General features: G+C 32.3%; 1 protein-coding gene across 1 annotated transcript; it reads right to left on the bottom strand.

Moving 5' to 3' along the window:
- Positions 1-1,661: 1,661 nt before the first annotated feature.
- LOC124362672 (RNA-binding motif protein, X-linked 2-like) lies at positions 1,662-17,146 on the bottom strand. The gene is made up of 5 exons (XM_046817370.1): positions 16,795-17,146; positions 11,919-12,074; positions 11,209-11,338; positions 3,969-4,110; positions 1,662-1,921 (listed from the first exon to the last, which is right to left on the bottom strand). Exons 1-5 carry the CDS (start codon positions 16,806-16,808, stop codon positions 1,746-1,748), a joined length of 618 nt encoding a protein of 205 aa, XP_046673326.1. The 5' UTR covers positions 16,809-17,146; the 3' UTR covers positions 1,662-1,745.
- Between the last annotated feature and the right edge of the window lie 1,525 nt (positions 17,147-18,671).

Raw genomic sequence — 18,671 nt, 5'->3', positions numbered from 1 at the left:
TTTATGTAGGATCAAAACAATATAATAAATTAGTTATCTATACTATTGTATAAAAATCTAATGGTGTCTGTCTGTGAGATTGTGTGTATTAATCAATCACGTAAAAATTACTGGACGTTACTGGTTAATGTATAGGCCCATACCTATTTTGAAAATCTCTCCGACTGTGCCCCACTGGCCATGAAAACTCCCTTTTTGGCTTAATCAGCAAATAATAAATGTGTTTTTGTAATCAATTGTACTTTGTAATCATTATAATGTAACAACACAATATTATGTTTAATTAATTTAAATACCATTTTAAATTTCTTTACGTTTATAGGTTGAAAGCGTTGAGTAACAACACTTCTTATTTCAACCTTTTCTGTAATCACTGTTGTGCACATCCAGATAAAACTGAAAGTTTTAGTAAAAATACCCTTAAACTGTAAATTTTAGCAATTACTTGATTAGTAGGTAATGCAGATATCAAAGGCAACATTACTAACTTTTGCTACAGATTTAAAGACTGTTTTAAGTACATCCCAGCTGTTTCTTTTTTACAGAAGTAGGGTTCCCAGAAATATATATATGTATATATTGTCTTGATCAGGGTAACAAAGCAAACTAACTCAACTATGGTACCAGAAATACCTTAAACTGGAAATAAATTACAATGGCCAAAAATAGGTGTTTTATGACCGAAGTGAGCTTCTGAGACCTGTGTATGTATATATTTTTTTCTTGATCAAGGCGACAAGGCAAACTCAACCATGGCGTCGGAAATTAATTCAAACCAGATCTCATACATGTCCAAAACCTAAAGTAAAAAACTATATGGAATTTGGCTTACATGTGAAGCTCTTACCCATTAACACTGTAATAATATGTACCTATAATATGCCTACTTCCATTACAAAATTACACAGAGCACCAGCTGTTTATTACATCATAAAGCTATGCACTTCAACTTTAGAATTCCTCCACACTGGGCTAAAATAGTTCAATTAATTTTTTATTGGATTTGTTAGAGCTATTCAATAAAACGTCATAATATATTGAAGAGAAATTAGAGTTATTTTACATGTACTTTTAAAAACTTTCACCCTTTGACTTCAGTCCCAAAAAACTGTTCTTTAAATCTAAAATGGACCAGGACGTAAATTATCAAAGCGCCTGCACAGTATAAATTTCAATTACGAGACAGTTAAGTAAATTAAATAGCCAAACACAATTTGAAGGCTCTAAGTTTTGATATATACTTGTTTTTAAAATAAATTTCTGGTTGAACTTAAAGCTTGAGTGTTAGACCACTTTATAATAAAGTACATGGATGTTTACAATGGCTATAAACATACACTTTTGACAGGTTTTCTTGATCGTAGCAACAAGGTAAACTCTACATCGGCGTTAAAAATATAATTCACTTGAACCAAAAGTGCTCATACACAGGCAAAGCTTACGAAAAGCGTGCAAAGCTGTGGGAAACAGCTAATTTTAAATAAAACACTTTGGTTAATTTTATATATTCACTTTTGAATTTTAAATTAAGGAGATTAACTAAATATCTTTATTTCTGACTTAGGAGTTCTCATATGACACTACCACTGTAATTTAATAGAGTATAGATATTGTTCAATAAGGGTTGTAGGGATGAAATTACCTAATTTAGGTTGAAGATATTATCAACAAAATAAAACATTTATTCTTATGATTGGTAATTATGCATAAAATGTATAGTGCACTTATAAAAACTATATTTTACATTAGTCTGTTTCACTATCACTAGATGAAGAGGCTGACTCGCTAGAACTCCTATCTCTTTTCGATTTCTTACTCTTCTTACTGGATTTATCTTTTTTTCTCTTCTTTTTCTTTTCTTTTTTCTTCCTTTTTCTTTCTTTCTCCTTCTGCTTTCTTTCTCCTTCTTCTGCTTCTTCTTCTGAAAAAGAAAATACAATTCTAATCCAAACAAAATTAAAGTAATAATAACTTTTTCCTATGCTTGTACGTAAAGTGTTTGTATAGAATCAACATTAATTGTACAAAATTATATTCCGTACGCTGAAAAAGATGCTATTGGCTTTACCTTAGACCAAAGTGAAAATGAATAAACGAAAGCCAGCTTTAATGAGTGATATTATAGATATGGTACAGAACAGAGAAGAGATCAATTACTACCCACACTTTCAGAACCTCTTAACACAGAGAGAGAAAGGCACCAAGACATTTCCCCCTTCATAACCTAAAACCTGAACTTTAAACCCTTGTATCTTGACAAAGAATGGACTATTACAATGTTAAAATTAATTACAATCTCTTCACTTATAAGCGAGGGTTCCTGTCACTGGGCATAAAAAAAGAAAGGGGCTCAAAAGTTATAATTTATTTAACAACCATTATTCCTCTAAATGTATGTTCTTCAATTCACTAACCTTCCAGATCTGACTTGGTCACTTAAGTTGTATCACTTAAAAGAGCACATTTTCCCTATCTGGTAACAATCTGTATCTAATCATATTGTTTACATTTTTGTAAAAATGTATTTTGAACTTATTAACAATTCAACTTTTTTATGAATGCACATTAGTTATATTGTACAATATTACTGTGAAGTGGATAAATGTAATAAGGGATTTACATTACAATGTGCAAATCAAATGTGACAGCACACAAATTGCAAATTACAATGCTGTAATATTCTTGATCATGTCAAACGAATAATTACAATAAAATTAAGACCAGCAATATACAATTTAAATTACTGGAGAGTATTAGGTGTGAAATAATATTTAAAATTATTAATATTTATTATTTGGTGGTTAGAAAAACCTTGACAACATGGAATAATAAAAAATCTCAAATGAGCAACTAAACCCAATGTTTATATGAAAGAAAATTTAATAAAATAATACAGTAATAATCTAAAATAGAATAAATTGTTAATGACATAACATTTTAACTACAATACAGAAATTCAGGTTGTAACAGAATATTTATTACCGGTATTTAAAATTATAACATTAAGTATTCGATATAGAGTTATTTCATGTAAATAATGAATAATAAAATACTTAATTTGACAGAGAAACAGATTTTAGTTTTTTTTTTAATGGCTTTTAACTACGTCCTTGAAGTGGCAGACCACTTGTGGTTACCTGATGAAATCATCAAGAAAAACAACAGAAGGATATAACACAATCTATGGTATATCATCTCAGTGCCAGATTCTAAGAAATGGCTTTGATATACTACGTCAGGGTTTAGACCCTGGCTAAAAAATTACTGAAATTTTATAAACTATTGAATGAAATGAAACAGTTAATATTACACAAGTATTTATGTTACTTTAAAGTATCTCTGTAACAAATGGTTTAAGGACTACACTCTGACGTAAGGGCTCCATTCCAATAACCTTAAATGTCCATATTACAGCAATAGTACTAATACTACATATTTACACCTGTGAGTAGAGTAAACTCTTGGCACCAGATTTTCTCAAGTACTCTCACACTTAATTGTTATTACAAACCTTTGCTAACTGAATGTTTTTTATGGTTAACTATACAAACCTATGATTTTCCAGACTTGACACTATAGATTGTGGAGATAATGAGGCATCATGCTAAATAAAAGCGAGCTGTAATAATGTTGGGGGTAAATATGAAGGAATGAGAGTGTACAATCCAAGTTTTGTATGAGAATTGGCTTGGATTCACTAGTGACATTCTTTCAAAGACAGGAGGCAAAGGAAACCAGCAAGCTTAAGAAACTGATTTGTAATATGAAAAGGCACCAGGCATAAGTCCATGATTTTCCCAGGAATACTCGCTGTCACATTTTGCAAATACAAATTGTAGCTACATTATAATAATAACCACTGACTACATGTAAGTATATAACTTGTACTGTATAACAAATTTTTACTTAGATTTTTGTAAAAATATAATACGACTAATAATGGCAACAAACAAAATGATATTACAAACCTTGTTTAACCTCTGTAGGGACTACAAGAACAGGTGCACAGCCTTCTCTCTGCAGTTTAGATAGCTCCTTGTCTGCCTTACTGGACTCCTTCGGAGGTTTGTAGTCTGCAACATGGTCTACTCGAATTGTTCTCCCTAAAACCTATAACAGATTTTAAACTTGAATTTTACAACCAAATTCAGACATTGTACAAGCAGAAACAAGAAAAATTGTTCACATTTTGTAAAGAATATTTTTATCTTGATCTATACATCCCAGCAGCAATTCAGAATCTTCTACAGTCTTCTATGTGAGAGAATATATTTTAAAATTTGGACATTGGAAGAGACTGAAACAAGAGATATTTTGACAACACGCTACCTTTGAGTAAAACAATACTCTTGTCTTTAAATGCATATTTTCCACCGGATTCAGAGTTTTTTTATTCCAGCATCGTAAAAACTGCATGGAAGTTTTCTTAGCTATTGAAGCAGAAACGCCTCTGACGCTACATTAACCTCAAAATGTTAACCTCCACACACTTCTTTGAGGGGTCTAAAAAGATGAAAGTCACAAAGTGGACTATAGAGTGGATGTTCCTTTGTTTTCTATCCTGACGCAACCGATTATTGCCTTATGGCGTAGCTGCATGTGGCCAGGCATTTTTTCATGCACAAGAATGTCACTTCTGGTGAATTTCTGCTTCCTTTTCCTTAAAAATTACGATTTTACAGTATCTAGTACTTCACAATTTCACAATGATATTGTGCATTGTGATATCAGAGAGAGTAATGCACCGATTTTCCTCAATGGGATTTGGACTGCTTCAATGTTGATCTCAGTTAAATTAACCCTTAACCCATTGAGGAAGCAATTAACCTAGCCTGTCTAGGACTAAATGTTTGGATTGATTTTGGCAAAAATGCATGTGTGTACTAAAATATTAATAGAATGAGTTTGGATATAGATAAATTAGACAATTTTTCAGGACATTTTAGTCTATTTTGTTGCTCTACAATAGCGTTTGTTGCTTTCTCCAAATAAATTTTTTATTTCACTTTTTTAGTATTTTTTTAACAACTTTTTAGTAATAAAAACAAAAAATCAAAAGCAACTGTCAGTACTTTAATACTGTTTTGTTTATCTATTTCAATAATTTTTTAAATTTAAAACGGCACTATGTTTTTGACAAGAAAAATCAGTTTTTATTGGATTGGTTAATTTATAAAGCATAATAACAAAACAATCCAAATTCTCTAACATTTTTTCACTTTTTTATGATTTTATGACAAGCTCCTGAATGAGTTGTGTGGGAGATGAGATAAAACTGTTTGTTACATTCAATTGTTATTATTAAAATGATAATTAAAATAAACTATTTACATTACATACAATGACCATTTATTTACTTTTTATAATTCACTTTTGTGTCAGTCTTTGTGTATCTTTGATATCTTTTTGAGTCAAGTATCTGTCTACTTCTGAAGTATGCAAATTGTCTTGTTCCATGAGGTAGTGGAAGGACTAAAAACTCATTCAACTATAAACAGTTAAACACCAAACATTGAGAACACAATACATAGAATGTAAACAGAACATTGAAGTGACAAAAATTGAGCATATGGCACAATGTAAACAGCAACAAAACAAGCTATTAGTTGTGGTTCCTGTGTGCTAACATGACAAACCGAAATGGAATAATTGTTTATAAAGATGCTCGATGGACAAAACTGCGATTAGCGGAAAAACAAATAAATAGACGATCGTTAGCATCTATAAAGAGCACAAGTGCCGCTCGGGCAAGATTATTCAGTCCCGCTCGGCTGCAACGAGTGACGCTCGGACAAGTTCCCCAATTGGTTAAGCGATAACTGTGGCTCTCGTTCTCAACCTTTTCAGAGCCTTCAGAAAATTCTTTTAGCCAAGTAAATAAATGGTTTTCAACCAGATGTTGCCCCTAAACTGTGCCTGTAATCGCCACAAAATGTCTGTTGGGTTCACTTTTTCCTTGGCCAATAACTTGATTATGATCCATTGGTCCACATAGAAATGCACTTTCTGTTTCCTCTTGATTTGTTTTGTTAGTAACGAGATCAAAGAGATTTTCGGTTGCTTTCCCTCACTCCTTAACAGTACAACTGCCTGTGTGTGCATCAACTGATTGTAGATCAATGACTCCTGCGGAATGTTCTATATAACCAGACCTGTTTACATTTGACACACCCTCATATTATTTTTCTGACATAAAAATGCATAAAGTGAGCATACAAATATTTGTTCTTGAGTCTGTTCAGCAGCAGATAAAACAAGAATTAATTTTATTAGTGGAAGGCGAGTGACATACAAACTAGTGTCATGCACAAATAGCATAGATTATATTGTAATTTAAGAAAATACAGTTGTACTTATAAAACCTTTGTGATAGGATATTGAACTCTTAACCCTTTCAGGGCCAGGAGCAAATATGAGATGTTGCAAAATTTGTTCACATCTCATATCCCCTTGTGACTAGTCAAAAAGGCCAGACTAAAATTGACGATTTTGCAGTCTCTTAGATCAAAATTTATGTTTTCATAAAAATTAGACAATGACCTAAAAGATGCACCAAATTACTCGTATAGATATATACTATCAACAAAAAAATATATAGATGTAGTTTAAAGTAATTTAAAATTTATAAAAAAATGTTTTAATAGATTACATAAACATTTTTGATTTTTTAATTTTTTTTTGCAATAACTAAAAACGTAAAAATAATTTTAGTGTGGGAAGCTATTTTATTATATTATACATTTAGAAAGGAACATCCATACAAAATTTTGTGTTATTTCTCTCATAAATAAATTTTTTATGACACATTTTGTATCAGATAATGCAAGATCGTCATTTAACTGTCGGTCAATTTCACTCCTGTGAGATCGCAAATTATAAGTCATTGTAGTAACTATACACAATAGCTAAGCACGTAACAACTAAAACTACTAATATTTACAACCACAAAATAAAATAATGAAGAAGAATCCAGCATACAATAATACGATTACACTGAAGCATAAAGAATAAACAACAAAAGATCGAGCACTGACTGGCAGCAGTCAGCTGATAATGACACGTGACAATTACGAAATAAAAATGGATAGACCTCCAAAATAAAAATGATATTCATATTAATATATACAAATATACCAGGGAATAAAAAAACATAAAACTTTAATCACTTGACGTTGTATTTATTTAAGAAAACGATGAATATCAAGGAGACAATATTTTGCCGCCTGGCACTTTTCAGACACAATCTATGGCGGCAATATATTGCCTCCTGGCCCGGAAAGGTTAATTGATCATGGATCATAAAGGCTAATAAATCAATCGATTGCTATATAACATCAATACAATGTATTTTCTGCAATGTCAAGCAAAACTATAAAAATTTAGACAGTAAAATACAATGTACAATAGTGTATAATATTATAGAAGGTAGGACCATAGGAGGTAGGAAATGCTTGGTGTGGCCATATAGCAGAATATTGTACTTCAAAATCCAAATTCTGCTCCTTCATTTTCAAAAGCTGTTTTGATCATGCTGTGCAATACCAACAAAGTTTCTAGTGTGGCCTATTATACATAGATATCTATCATCATCCATATGCTCACTTTTATATGGGTAAAAAATTTAAGTTATTAACAGAATAAATTAATTCAGATTAAAAAGCGTGGAGTGCTTGATATATTAAATATTACAATCATTCTATCGGTAATTATCTTTGAGAGGAGACTTATGAAATGTAGTAAAATGCACCCCACGCTTTTTACTCTGAATTAATTTATTCTGTTAATAACTTAAATTTTATTATAATTTTATTTTGAGGTGATTGACTATGAATGATTGTTTTGCCTTCTACTACCATAATATAAACTCTTTGCAATTAAAAATTATTTTCTATTTTTTAGTTTGGTTTGCTATAAAAGCGTGTTTTTAGTTTTTTAAACTATTATTTATTTTTCATTTTTTAGTTCGATTAATCAATTAGTTTCTTGTGGAAATGTGGTATTTCTTACGAATCATTCCGCAATCTCATCATTTCATTTAAAGCTTCACTATTGCATGGGGTATTTCCTGATAACTTAGAGCAATCAAGTTCTTCAATCCGAATACCGTCTAAAGATCTTACACTACTAAGTGGTACATAGGCTTGTCCAGCAGCAAACTATCGCGAGCCTAGATCAAGGATGTCGGGTCGGACAGGTTTTTGCCCGCTTGGTGCGTGTCTGTCATCGGTGCCTCATTAAAGGTTCTGTCCTATTAATAGCTACCAACGGGGAAATAGCAACCTGCATCGCCTCAATATTACTCCTCGAGCTTGCACTTAAGATGTCGGCTCTGATCCCTGGAGACTCGGAGCTTCGCAGTTCTCTTTAGATTAATTTATTATTGTTGTAAAAATCGAAGGCTGGCATCTAAGCTACCAAGGAACTGTGGCTGTTTGAAACACCTTTGCCGGACTTGAGGGTTAGGTATGTGAAGTATTTAATAAACGTAATGTTGGCTTGTATATATCATTTATCATTCTTACTGAGCTGTATTAAAACTATTACTTATTTATATGAGATATACTATTATAAAATGTTACACCCTTAACTAAGTTGAATTTTTCGTATCGTAAATCATTTTATATTTTTATCATATAATTGCTATATTCTGATATATATATAATTTCAATAAACATTGAATCGCAAAAAAGTACTTGCTCCGCCAGGGACTCGAACCCGGATCTCTCACTTGCCGGGTGAATGTGCTACCATTACACCACAGAGCCCTCACTTTTTCTTTGATATCTAAAAGTGAGAGATCCGGGTTCGAGTCCCGGCGGAGCAAGTACTTTTTGCGATTCAAAAATATACTTACATGTATATATGTATGTGTATGTATGTATATATGTATGTGTATGTATACACAATAACTAATGGTTATTGTAGTTCAGAATTGAATATACCCATATTTTGGTACATTTATTATTTAATTTATTAGCTATACATCTTTGGTAATGTGTAAAATAACTAAACTGTATTTGTTCAACTTTATTTTTAGTAAATAAAATTGAAAATGCAAGAAAAATTTGGAATATTGTTGAAATGGAATTAGTTAAAAAACACTAAAGGCTTTGTCTGATGAACATACTATGTATGTTTCTGTAAAGCAACAACTCAAATTAGTATTATGTAATGTATACTAAACAAAGAACATGCATGAATCGTGTACTTAGAGATATGGCAGTCAAGGAAACCACTGGAAATGGCAGAGACTGGATGACTACTATAATATTACTATATTAAGAGAATCAAGCACATTCGAGAATACCGAGACGAATGGAAACTTGAACGCTGGGTTAGCGCAGATCGCACGCTAGCTCTATCGCAGAGGATCTATAAAAGAATTTATTAATCAATGCAGACGTGTGATAGGTGGGCCCTGGGGACTGAAGCCGAGGCTCTTGTACTGGCTTTATGTTTCCGTGGTCAGACCTGCACTAATGTACGGAGCTGTCGTATGGTGGCCAAAAACGGAAGCCAAGACGGTGGTAGCACATCTGGCGGGTATCCAAAGGATGGCCTGCCTCGCTATCACTGGGGCTTTTCCTAGTGCGCCAGGCGCGGCTCTGGACTGTTGTCTTAATCTTGCCCCCCTGGACATTGTCATTCGAGCTATGGCCAAGAGGAGTGCCTACTGTCTTCAGCAGATGGGACTCTGGTCGGGCTGCAGCGGTGGGCACTGCAGAATTGGCACTCTGATTCAGGAGGATGTTTTGCACATGATCTCTGATCAGATGCCACAAAAGTTTTCCTTTGACAAACCCTTTAGGATTATTTTACCCTCAAGGGATGATTGGTCAGAGAGGGAAGAAACCTCTTCCACCAGCGGAGCTCGAATGGTACACAGACGGCTCCAAAACAAAAAGCGGCACAGGCGCTGGAATTCTGGGAATGAGACCATGTAGGGAGGTGGTGGTTCCTATGGGTCCGTATCCAACAGTCTTTCAAGCGGAGGTCGCAGCCATTATGGAATGTGCTCGTGAGAATCTTCGTCTGCGATATAGGGGCAAGACGATTAACATTTTCACGGACAGTCAGGCAGCGCTGATGGCGCTGGATTCTTGCGCAATCAAATCCAAACTGGTTTGGGATTGCTATCAGACCGTTTCCTCCCTTGCCAGAATCAACAATGTAACCGTTTGTTGGGTTCCTGGTCATGAGGGGATTCTTGGGAACGAAAGAGCTGATGCCCTGGCCAACCAGGGCTCAGCAACAATTATGACGGGCCCTCAACCGTTCTGCGGTGTTCCAAGGTGTGAATCCTCTAGGGTTGTCTCGAAATGGATTCGCGCGGAGCATGGGAGAAGGTGGAGGTTGCATCCGGGTTTGAGAGTGAGTAGAATGGTATTACAGTCACCTTCCTCCAAGGTGGCTTCGGACCTTCTCTCATTAAACAGATCAATGTCTTCTAAGGTCATTAGTCTCATTACGGGGCATGGTCACCTGAGGAAGCATCTACACAGAGTTGGCATCCTTCAGGAGGATCCGCTCTGTGGAAGGTGTAATGAGCAGGAGGAGACTGCTGAGCACCTGCTCTTTGATTGCCCTGCAATAGCAAGAGAGTGGTATGCCATCTTTGGTAGCTTGGTTGAATTTTCCCAGGAGGACTTGATAGGTTGTTTTCGGCGGTTTGTTGAACTGCTGAAGTTGTAGACTGGTAGGCCTCATGGTGTTTCCGGGGTGCGCAAAAAGCCCTTGAGGCTTAAGTGCATGGCAGTAGGCCGCCCCAAGGGAAAAAAAAAAAAATATCCTGGCGGTCCTTATAAGGATAATGGAAAACTATGATCAAATTATTGCATTGTCATTGGTCCTTGATACGTATGCAAAGTTTCAAATTAATCAGATTTCTGGAAATTCGTGAAAATTATGCTCAAAGATTCCGTTACATAGATACAACCGAAGCTAATAAAAGCGTGTTAAAAAAAGAGAATTAGTGAGAGTCCATAAAGTAGGAGGTAGGAAGAAGTGATAAAAGTGTACTTGTCAAGGCAGAATTTTAATTTTAACTTTTGGTACCCTAACCTTGGCTCAACTTAATACCTTAACTGCGCAGCCACATATATCCCTCCCAAAAAACACATTGCTTTTTGGATACAAAACAATAATAATAACTATTACAGGCATTAAAATATGAAGCTGTTGCAGATACAGATAGTAAGTACAACAAACCTTGATTCCGTTTAAATTGTCAACTGCTAAAATTGTACTCCTCTGATCTTCATAACAAATAAAACAGAACCCTTTTTGCTTCCCAGTTCCTTTATCTCTCACCAGGTTTATATTGACGATTTCTCCATATCTAAAATCACAGAATATCAAGTTAATAAATATTGTTCAATAGTTAGTTACAACAGTAACTCACTGCACATTAATTTGCCACTAGTTTTTATAATTTAAGCAGTTTTTGTAATTTAAAACTTTTTTGAATGATGTAAGTATAACATTTTGAAAATATTACTTGGTGCATAGTGTTTATATGTTGGATTGTATAAAACATTTTCTAAATCCATGATTTAAAGAAAATTAAAAAAAATTCTCACTCTTATAACTTTACTGAAAGTCTGTTTCCAAATAAACAAATTTAATAAGCCTCCAATGTTGAAAAGCAAACCACATAGAGAGACTGTTCAGGTTAAAAGTTTTCCACACATTTTTCCCAAACTTGTTTTAGATTTTATACAAATAAAAGGTAAAATGTTTTATTTATTTAAATTACAAAATTACTGTATACACCATGCACAAATGTCCTTTAATTGTTCATTTTAGTATTTGTTCAGTGTAAGGAATTCTCTGAAAGCACAATGCAACAATTCCTAAAACATTATGAGCTTCTTATTCTATAAACTTAAATAATTCTGAGTTAAATACAAAGTACTTACTCTGAAAATATACAGAGGACATCTCCTTCAGTAAGATCATAAGGCAAGCCACCAATAAAAATCCAAGCACTGTCTTTGTATTGGTTGTGCCATGATGAAACTACATTTCCAGATTTAAGTTCTTGTTCACTTAGCTTTTTGATATTTTTAACATTCCTGGAACAAAAAAGAAATTTGAAGTTATATATACTGCAGTCAGAAACCACAAGTGTATTGCCATTAGGTACATTTTGTACAATGGTGCAAGAGACATAGTCAATACTAGTAACTTATTTATAAAGTAAAACCATTATAATGTTAATAAATTGACAACCACGCTTTTTCTATAGATCACGTAGCTATGGTGGGAAGAGATGATACAATGTGTATGTTGAGTTTAGCTCCATGTCTCCTTCCTCTTAGAATCTGATCCTGTCACAGATTGACTCCTGGAATCTGGAGTAAAGTCTTTGACAGTGTCATATTCCAGATGCTATACTAAGAGGTAGGTGAACTGGAACTAAACTCAACATTCACACTGAATCAAGTTGTTAATCTAAAATTCTTTAAATCTTAGATTAGATGGGATAATTCAATCAACAAAAGATTAACCACAGCTTCTAGGACATAATGGTGCTTAGAAAGGATACTCAAATGTATATGGCTTTCCATAAAAATCAAAGTAAATATTTAGCATTTAATAATCATCCCAGTATTACTGCATGGATTGAAAACGTAAGTGCTAACCAGAGGCTTTGAGAAAAAATGTATTGTTTTCAGAAATAGATTACAAAAGTCAAATCAATTCCTCAAATAGTATTGAGGAAGTCGTTGGCCCAGCCAAAAGATGAAAACGTTTGGAGAATCATGAAGAACACAGAATTAAGAGACATCTATACTTATCCATAAATGTTTGCATTACTTAAAAGTCACAGATGAAAATGGATGTGTTGAAGAAACCGTAATAATAAATAGAGAGTATCTAAGTAGGAAATCCAGGAGAGAAAAGAGAACTTAGTAGACCAACACCAGTTATTCAAAGAGAAACATTACGGCATATTACGAATAGTGTTATGTATACTATATATAGGGAATGTTGGGAACTTCAGTGTTACTTATAATATATTAGAATGAGAATCCACCTTAAGGCAAATCTTGTCGGGCATTGAACTCATTTGCTCCTTCACAAAGAATGAGGAGTGATAACGACAATAAATGGAATTTAAGCACAGGAAGATAGAGAGGCATATGGAATGGAGAAAGCAAAAACCTAATCAGGTTTAAGTGGCCAAGGAAGTACAGTACGTAACTCCTAATAGCAGTTCGGTTTTAACAATTTTATTAATTTTTAGATTGTTATAATAAGTAGAAAATGTAATTTATTTTAATATAAATGTTTCATTTGATTTAATCTCACTCAAATTTAAGTTAAACATTTAAGTCACTGTTTACTAAGAGATGTAAGGAAATACTTATAAAATGTATATTTTTTACAACTTAATCAAATAGTTACATTATATTGTATACAATTGTAAATTGTAAACAAACAATAAAGCATAATGTTCATGTTTTCATATATAGAAACTTTAAATAATGGCCTATCCAGCTATCAAATGAATCAGTGGAATGTATCCTTCTTGCGGTTAAATACCCACATCCGGGCCCTGAATAAGCATATCAATAGAATGGAAAAGAACAAAATTGGACTACTGCTAGCTTTAAAATACAAATAGCCACATAAGTCCAGCCATTCATACTGACAAACAACATTTTATTTGTATTTATTTACATAAAATCGCAGGTAAACTATTTATTGGTTTAGTCAAGTAAGCTGCATTGCCTTAAGTTGTATGTTTTTACATCAATGTGATCATGCAATACAGCATTTTACAGCTAGCAACAATACAGAAGTTAAGCATACTATTTATGTCACTCTGCTCCAATATACTCAATAAATTACTCAAATAATCCTCTGATAAGACATGGAAGTTTTCTCTAATGATATAATAGTTATTGTATCGTTTGCAGAACTCTTTTCACATAAGTAAACTTGCCAGATAACACAGTTTATAGGTAACGTAGAGGAATTAGCTGTTATGGTAGATTATTATTTTTGTGGAAACAGATTTTAATATAAGATTATTTCGCACTTATTAACAGCGAAATAGTAGCAGAGTTTAGACATCTCATGAATTTAGTCTTCAAAGAAACAACTCCAGGTTAATTGTTACTAGTTTTTATCTTTGTGACAGCAATCCATGAATACGAAAGGCTGCTATACCTTTAAGTTACATTAATTCATCTAAAATAACATATTCATTAAAGTGTTAGTTTATCTGGTCTTTGCAATCAAATACATGCAATGTTGATAATGATAGAGAATTTATTTATATACTTAGAAAGGATTGTAGAATATATGTTAGATATTTTAAGCAACATGTTAGATATTTTAAGCAACAGGAAAACTTATAAGCTAGACCTTATTTTTCAAAAATAGTTCATATCCTACATATTTATTTTAACATGAAAATAATTGTGCAGAATTATAAGTTGTTTGCAATCCATCAATATGATTACTTTCATATCTACCCAACTTTATATATTTGATTTTTGAATTGTAGATAGTAATTTATAATAGGCCTAATTTGTTTAAGACTTTTTTTAATCCAAAGAAATATTGATTACTCAGCTTTCTCTTATTAAGCCTATTAAAAATAATTTTGTGATTTCATCATTGTAAGCCATGATAGTGTAATAATCTTGGGAAAGACTTTAATAAGCTGCCTACATTTGTTGGTAAATTGTTATTATTGAACCATTTCATATAATATTCGACTTCCATATTAGTCTTTATAATAATCGTATGTAACAAGAATTATAATACATTAACAACAAAAATAACTCATTACAATTTTTAATTTCTATTTAACTCCTCAAACTTCTTTTAACCGCCCAGTACTTTCATCAATTGTTTATCTACGTAATATCCTCATTTATCACCATAAACAAATTCTCCAAAAATTAGTTACTTCTTGTTTATTGTTTACATTAAACATTACTATAATGAACAAGTTGAAATCATACGTGAATTTAAATAAATTGTAATATTAAATTCTTCATTTCATAAGAAGGGTAGAGCACGATAAGCAGACGCAGTTTTTTATATTGCTTATTACAAACATCAATACTTTATGTATCAAATAACAGAACTATCAATCGAAATCTATGTATCTACAATGCTAAATGCAAGTCTCATGTTTCAAGTTAATATAAATAGTTTTAACGATTATGTAATGTCATAAATAAAGGAACCATAACATAACCATTAATTAAATGACAAAATTAAGACCAGTGACAAGAAAAAAGTCTTATAGAAAACATAAAAAACAAAACAAACATCTTTAAACCGAGGAAGACAAAGTAAATAATCTTTTAGGGTTATTTTGTATTGTTTTCGGGTAGGGTACGATAAGCGGACCCGGTTTTTTTATATCAAAGAATGTAATCATAGATACCTAATATTCGCATCTCAAATCCTAGACTATCACTCGATATAAAAGTATCTATAGTTCTCAATAACAATCATATGTTTTAAATTAAAATATGAATTTAATATTTACAGTGATCAAACAAATTATTATAACCAAAATTAGGAAAACTTAAGACGACCATATTTGCTCCTCTCACAATTACAGTTGTTTCTTTCCCACACCTTTCACATAATGGGGTTTTCAGTACGAGTCCAACAAGCCGAAGCCACGAAAAACGTTTCTTATCATCTTTAAAAGCAATGTCGTGTAGTTTTCTGACTGAAAATTTACCACCATTTTTAATAATCAAATGTTACTTATGTAATATTGAAATATTACCCTACGTGTATTATTTGAAAGTGTTTACAGCTGTTGATATAGATTAGCCTATTTAAGTTAGGCTAATTGTTCAAAATAATTAATTACTATCAATTGATTATATCGATGGTTATGATTAGGTAATATCGTTTGCCAATTTCGATATAAAACACCAGGTCCGCTTATCATACCCTACCCTTGTTTTCTAGTACTGTTGGTGCAGATGATTTAAATATAGTTAAAATTAGTTACTATTGGTTAATTATATCTATGGGTATAATAAATAAGTTTAGTTTGATAACTTTGATAATAAAAAAATTGGGTCCGCTTATCGTACTCAACTCCATAAAAACAATCAAAACATTCAATAAAAACAATAAAATAACAAATTTAAGTCGCTTATTAATTTCTAATCTAATTTTGTTATTGGGCCTAATTGTAACATTATTAAGATTCAAAACTTAGTCTAGATGATGGTGCAGTATGCTATCGTTGTGCTCTTACATTCAAGTTTTCATCTCCTCACTACAAACTGGTCACTTCAGATTTAAAGGAGCAAGGCCATTATCTTGTAACCATTTAAAATATTGTTTACAAATACATTTTGAGGCAGTAATTGCATGTTCATCACCATTTTTCTTACTGATATAACTAGCCTATGCAGTACGTAATTGAAATCAAAACAGCTGGCAATGATTAGTTATGAATATCTATATCAAATGATGTATTCAATAGTTAAGATATTTCTAATCAATAAATTATGATTTGATTGTGGTGGTGGTGGTTGCTCAAAATACTGCATCTCAATAATTTAAGTATTTCTAATCGATACATAGGTAGAGCCAGATTCAATTGTGGATTGTACTACAGCCGGCAATATTTTTGGATTATTCAAAATTTAGATGATAGGCTGTATGCTTTCACATAGGAAATATCAACCCTTATAAGCAATGTTAAGCTATAACATATTTAGAGGAGTTAATACAACATACTATAAATAATAACATAGTACTTCAAGCTAACTATATGTTTTGTAGATGTCGACTTACGTTAGTGGATTCATATTAAGGTTATGTTGTTGTTTAAAGCCCAGATTCACATCTAAAATACCATGAAGCTACATCAAGTTGCAGATTTAAAACACAATAAACTAAATAGATCCAAAGAACCCGAATTCGAAATAAAACTAAAATAATTATGCATTTACTTTACTAAGAGACGTAACATTCAACTCAAACAACTAAGTTCGGCCTGCATTGCAAAACTATTTATGAAATAAAAACAAACAACAATGAACCAGCCACCAGGGTAGCCAATATCTACTGCAAAAATTATTTGATCACATTTGAATTTGAAGTTCACCAAAATTTAGACCTACCAACAGCCCTAGCCAAGCCAACGACTGAATTCTCTATCGGACTAAATAGATTGATTATCCCATATAGTTTATACTAAAAAAATAAGAATATAGGCTACTATAAAAAATAATACAATATAGCGCTTTTCAATATTGAGCAGGAGCCTAAAATAGTAAAAAGAAATTATTTTGTGTAGGAATAATAAAACTACAAAAACATATGTTATGAAAAAAACAGTAGCAGTCGTGGGACTGCCGATAGAAGTGAAAACGGAACTATTAAGTTGAGAGTAATTAAAACTATATGCAAAAATTATATGAAATTTTTTATGTTTTATTTATTAGTTACATATGATGGGTTAAACAAATCATGAACAAAATATAAATACAAAGTGGTTGAAAAAATAATTAATATACAATTATCTTAACAATATCTTAATAAAAAGTTCAATGCAATCATTATACTTGTTGTAATTGCTCAATATTAATAGTTAGTTAAACATAGAATACAAGTGAGTAAACACCGAGTGAACAACAGTGAGTTGAACACCGTTGTAAATAAAACAGTTATTGCTACGGATAAAGTATATAATTGCAATAACAATTAAACCCACAATATTTTTAAAACTAATAAATTAGTTAAATTAACTTGGTTCTTTCGTAAAGGTATTTTTATTGCACAATGAACTAATTAATTGAGTTAATACGGTATCAGTGAGCCAATGCGCCAACTACAGTTCCGGCAGAAACGTTCACTCATCTATTCATACGCTACTACAGGCTAAACTAAACTTCCAATAAAAAAATGATAAATTACAAAAAAAATATTCATCTATTTTCACACAACTTTCTCGCTGACAAATTTTTGTCTGACCAAAAAATAAAAAAAAATCCTCGCTTACTACTTTTTTCTTGTCATTGTAAACGCTATGTAAACAATAATCAAAATTATTTCGAAATTTTTTTAATATTTAAAAATGTAACCAATAGATTGCCAATATTAAGAGCTTTAATTTGACGCATCTTACAGAATTGTACGACATTGGCTTCACTTTTAAATCGCGAGAGGAAGCCGTAAAGGTCACTGATTTTCGCAGTCTGTTTTCATACTCCGCCGGGACAGTTTTAACACAGCGAGACTGACTTTTTCATGCAGGTTAGTAGTCCGCGGCCAAGTCTACGATTAAAAAACACAGCGAGACTGACTTTTTCATGCAGGTTAGTATCATTAGCATGTCGGTGACGCGAACCGAGGATTTTACCCTCTACCAAAACGCTCAACGCGCCTAAAGAAGTTTTCACTTCAATAATAAATAAATACAATAGCTCACTTAAGATAGCCTAATAAGGATAATCAAAAGAAGCAACACGATGGTTTTTAAAATATTTATGTGTGGCTATCCAAATCGCTCGTTCCTCTTTTCTCTTCACCCTGATCAATGTTCCCTTTCTCAGTTGATGGTTCAACAGTATATTATTTAATATGAGAGAGTTCTAGAACAACAATTATGTGATTAACAAAGTTGAAACCAGATAAAAGTATGCTGAATGTTACTTTTTTAATTATCT

This window comes from Homalodisca vitripennis, chromosome 5 (assembly GCF_021130785.1).
Source record: "Homalodisca vitripennis isolate AUS2020 chromosome 5, UT_GWSS_2.1, whole genome shotgun sequence".
Taxonomy (NCBI): domain Eukaryota; kingdom Metazoa; phylum Arthropoda; class Insecta; order Hemiptera; family Cicadellidae; genus Homalodisca; species Homalodisca vitripennis.
This window is presented reverse-complemented; position numbering and strand designations above follow the sequence as displayed.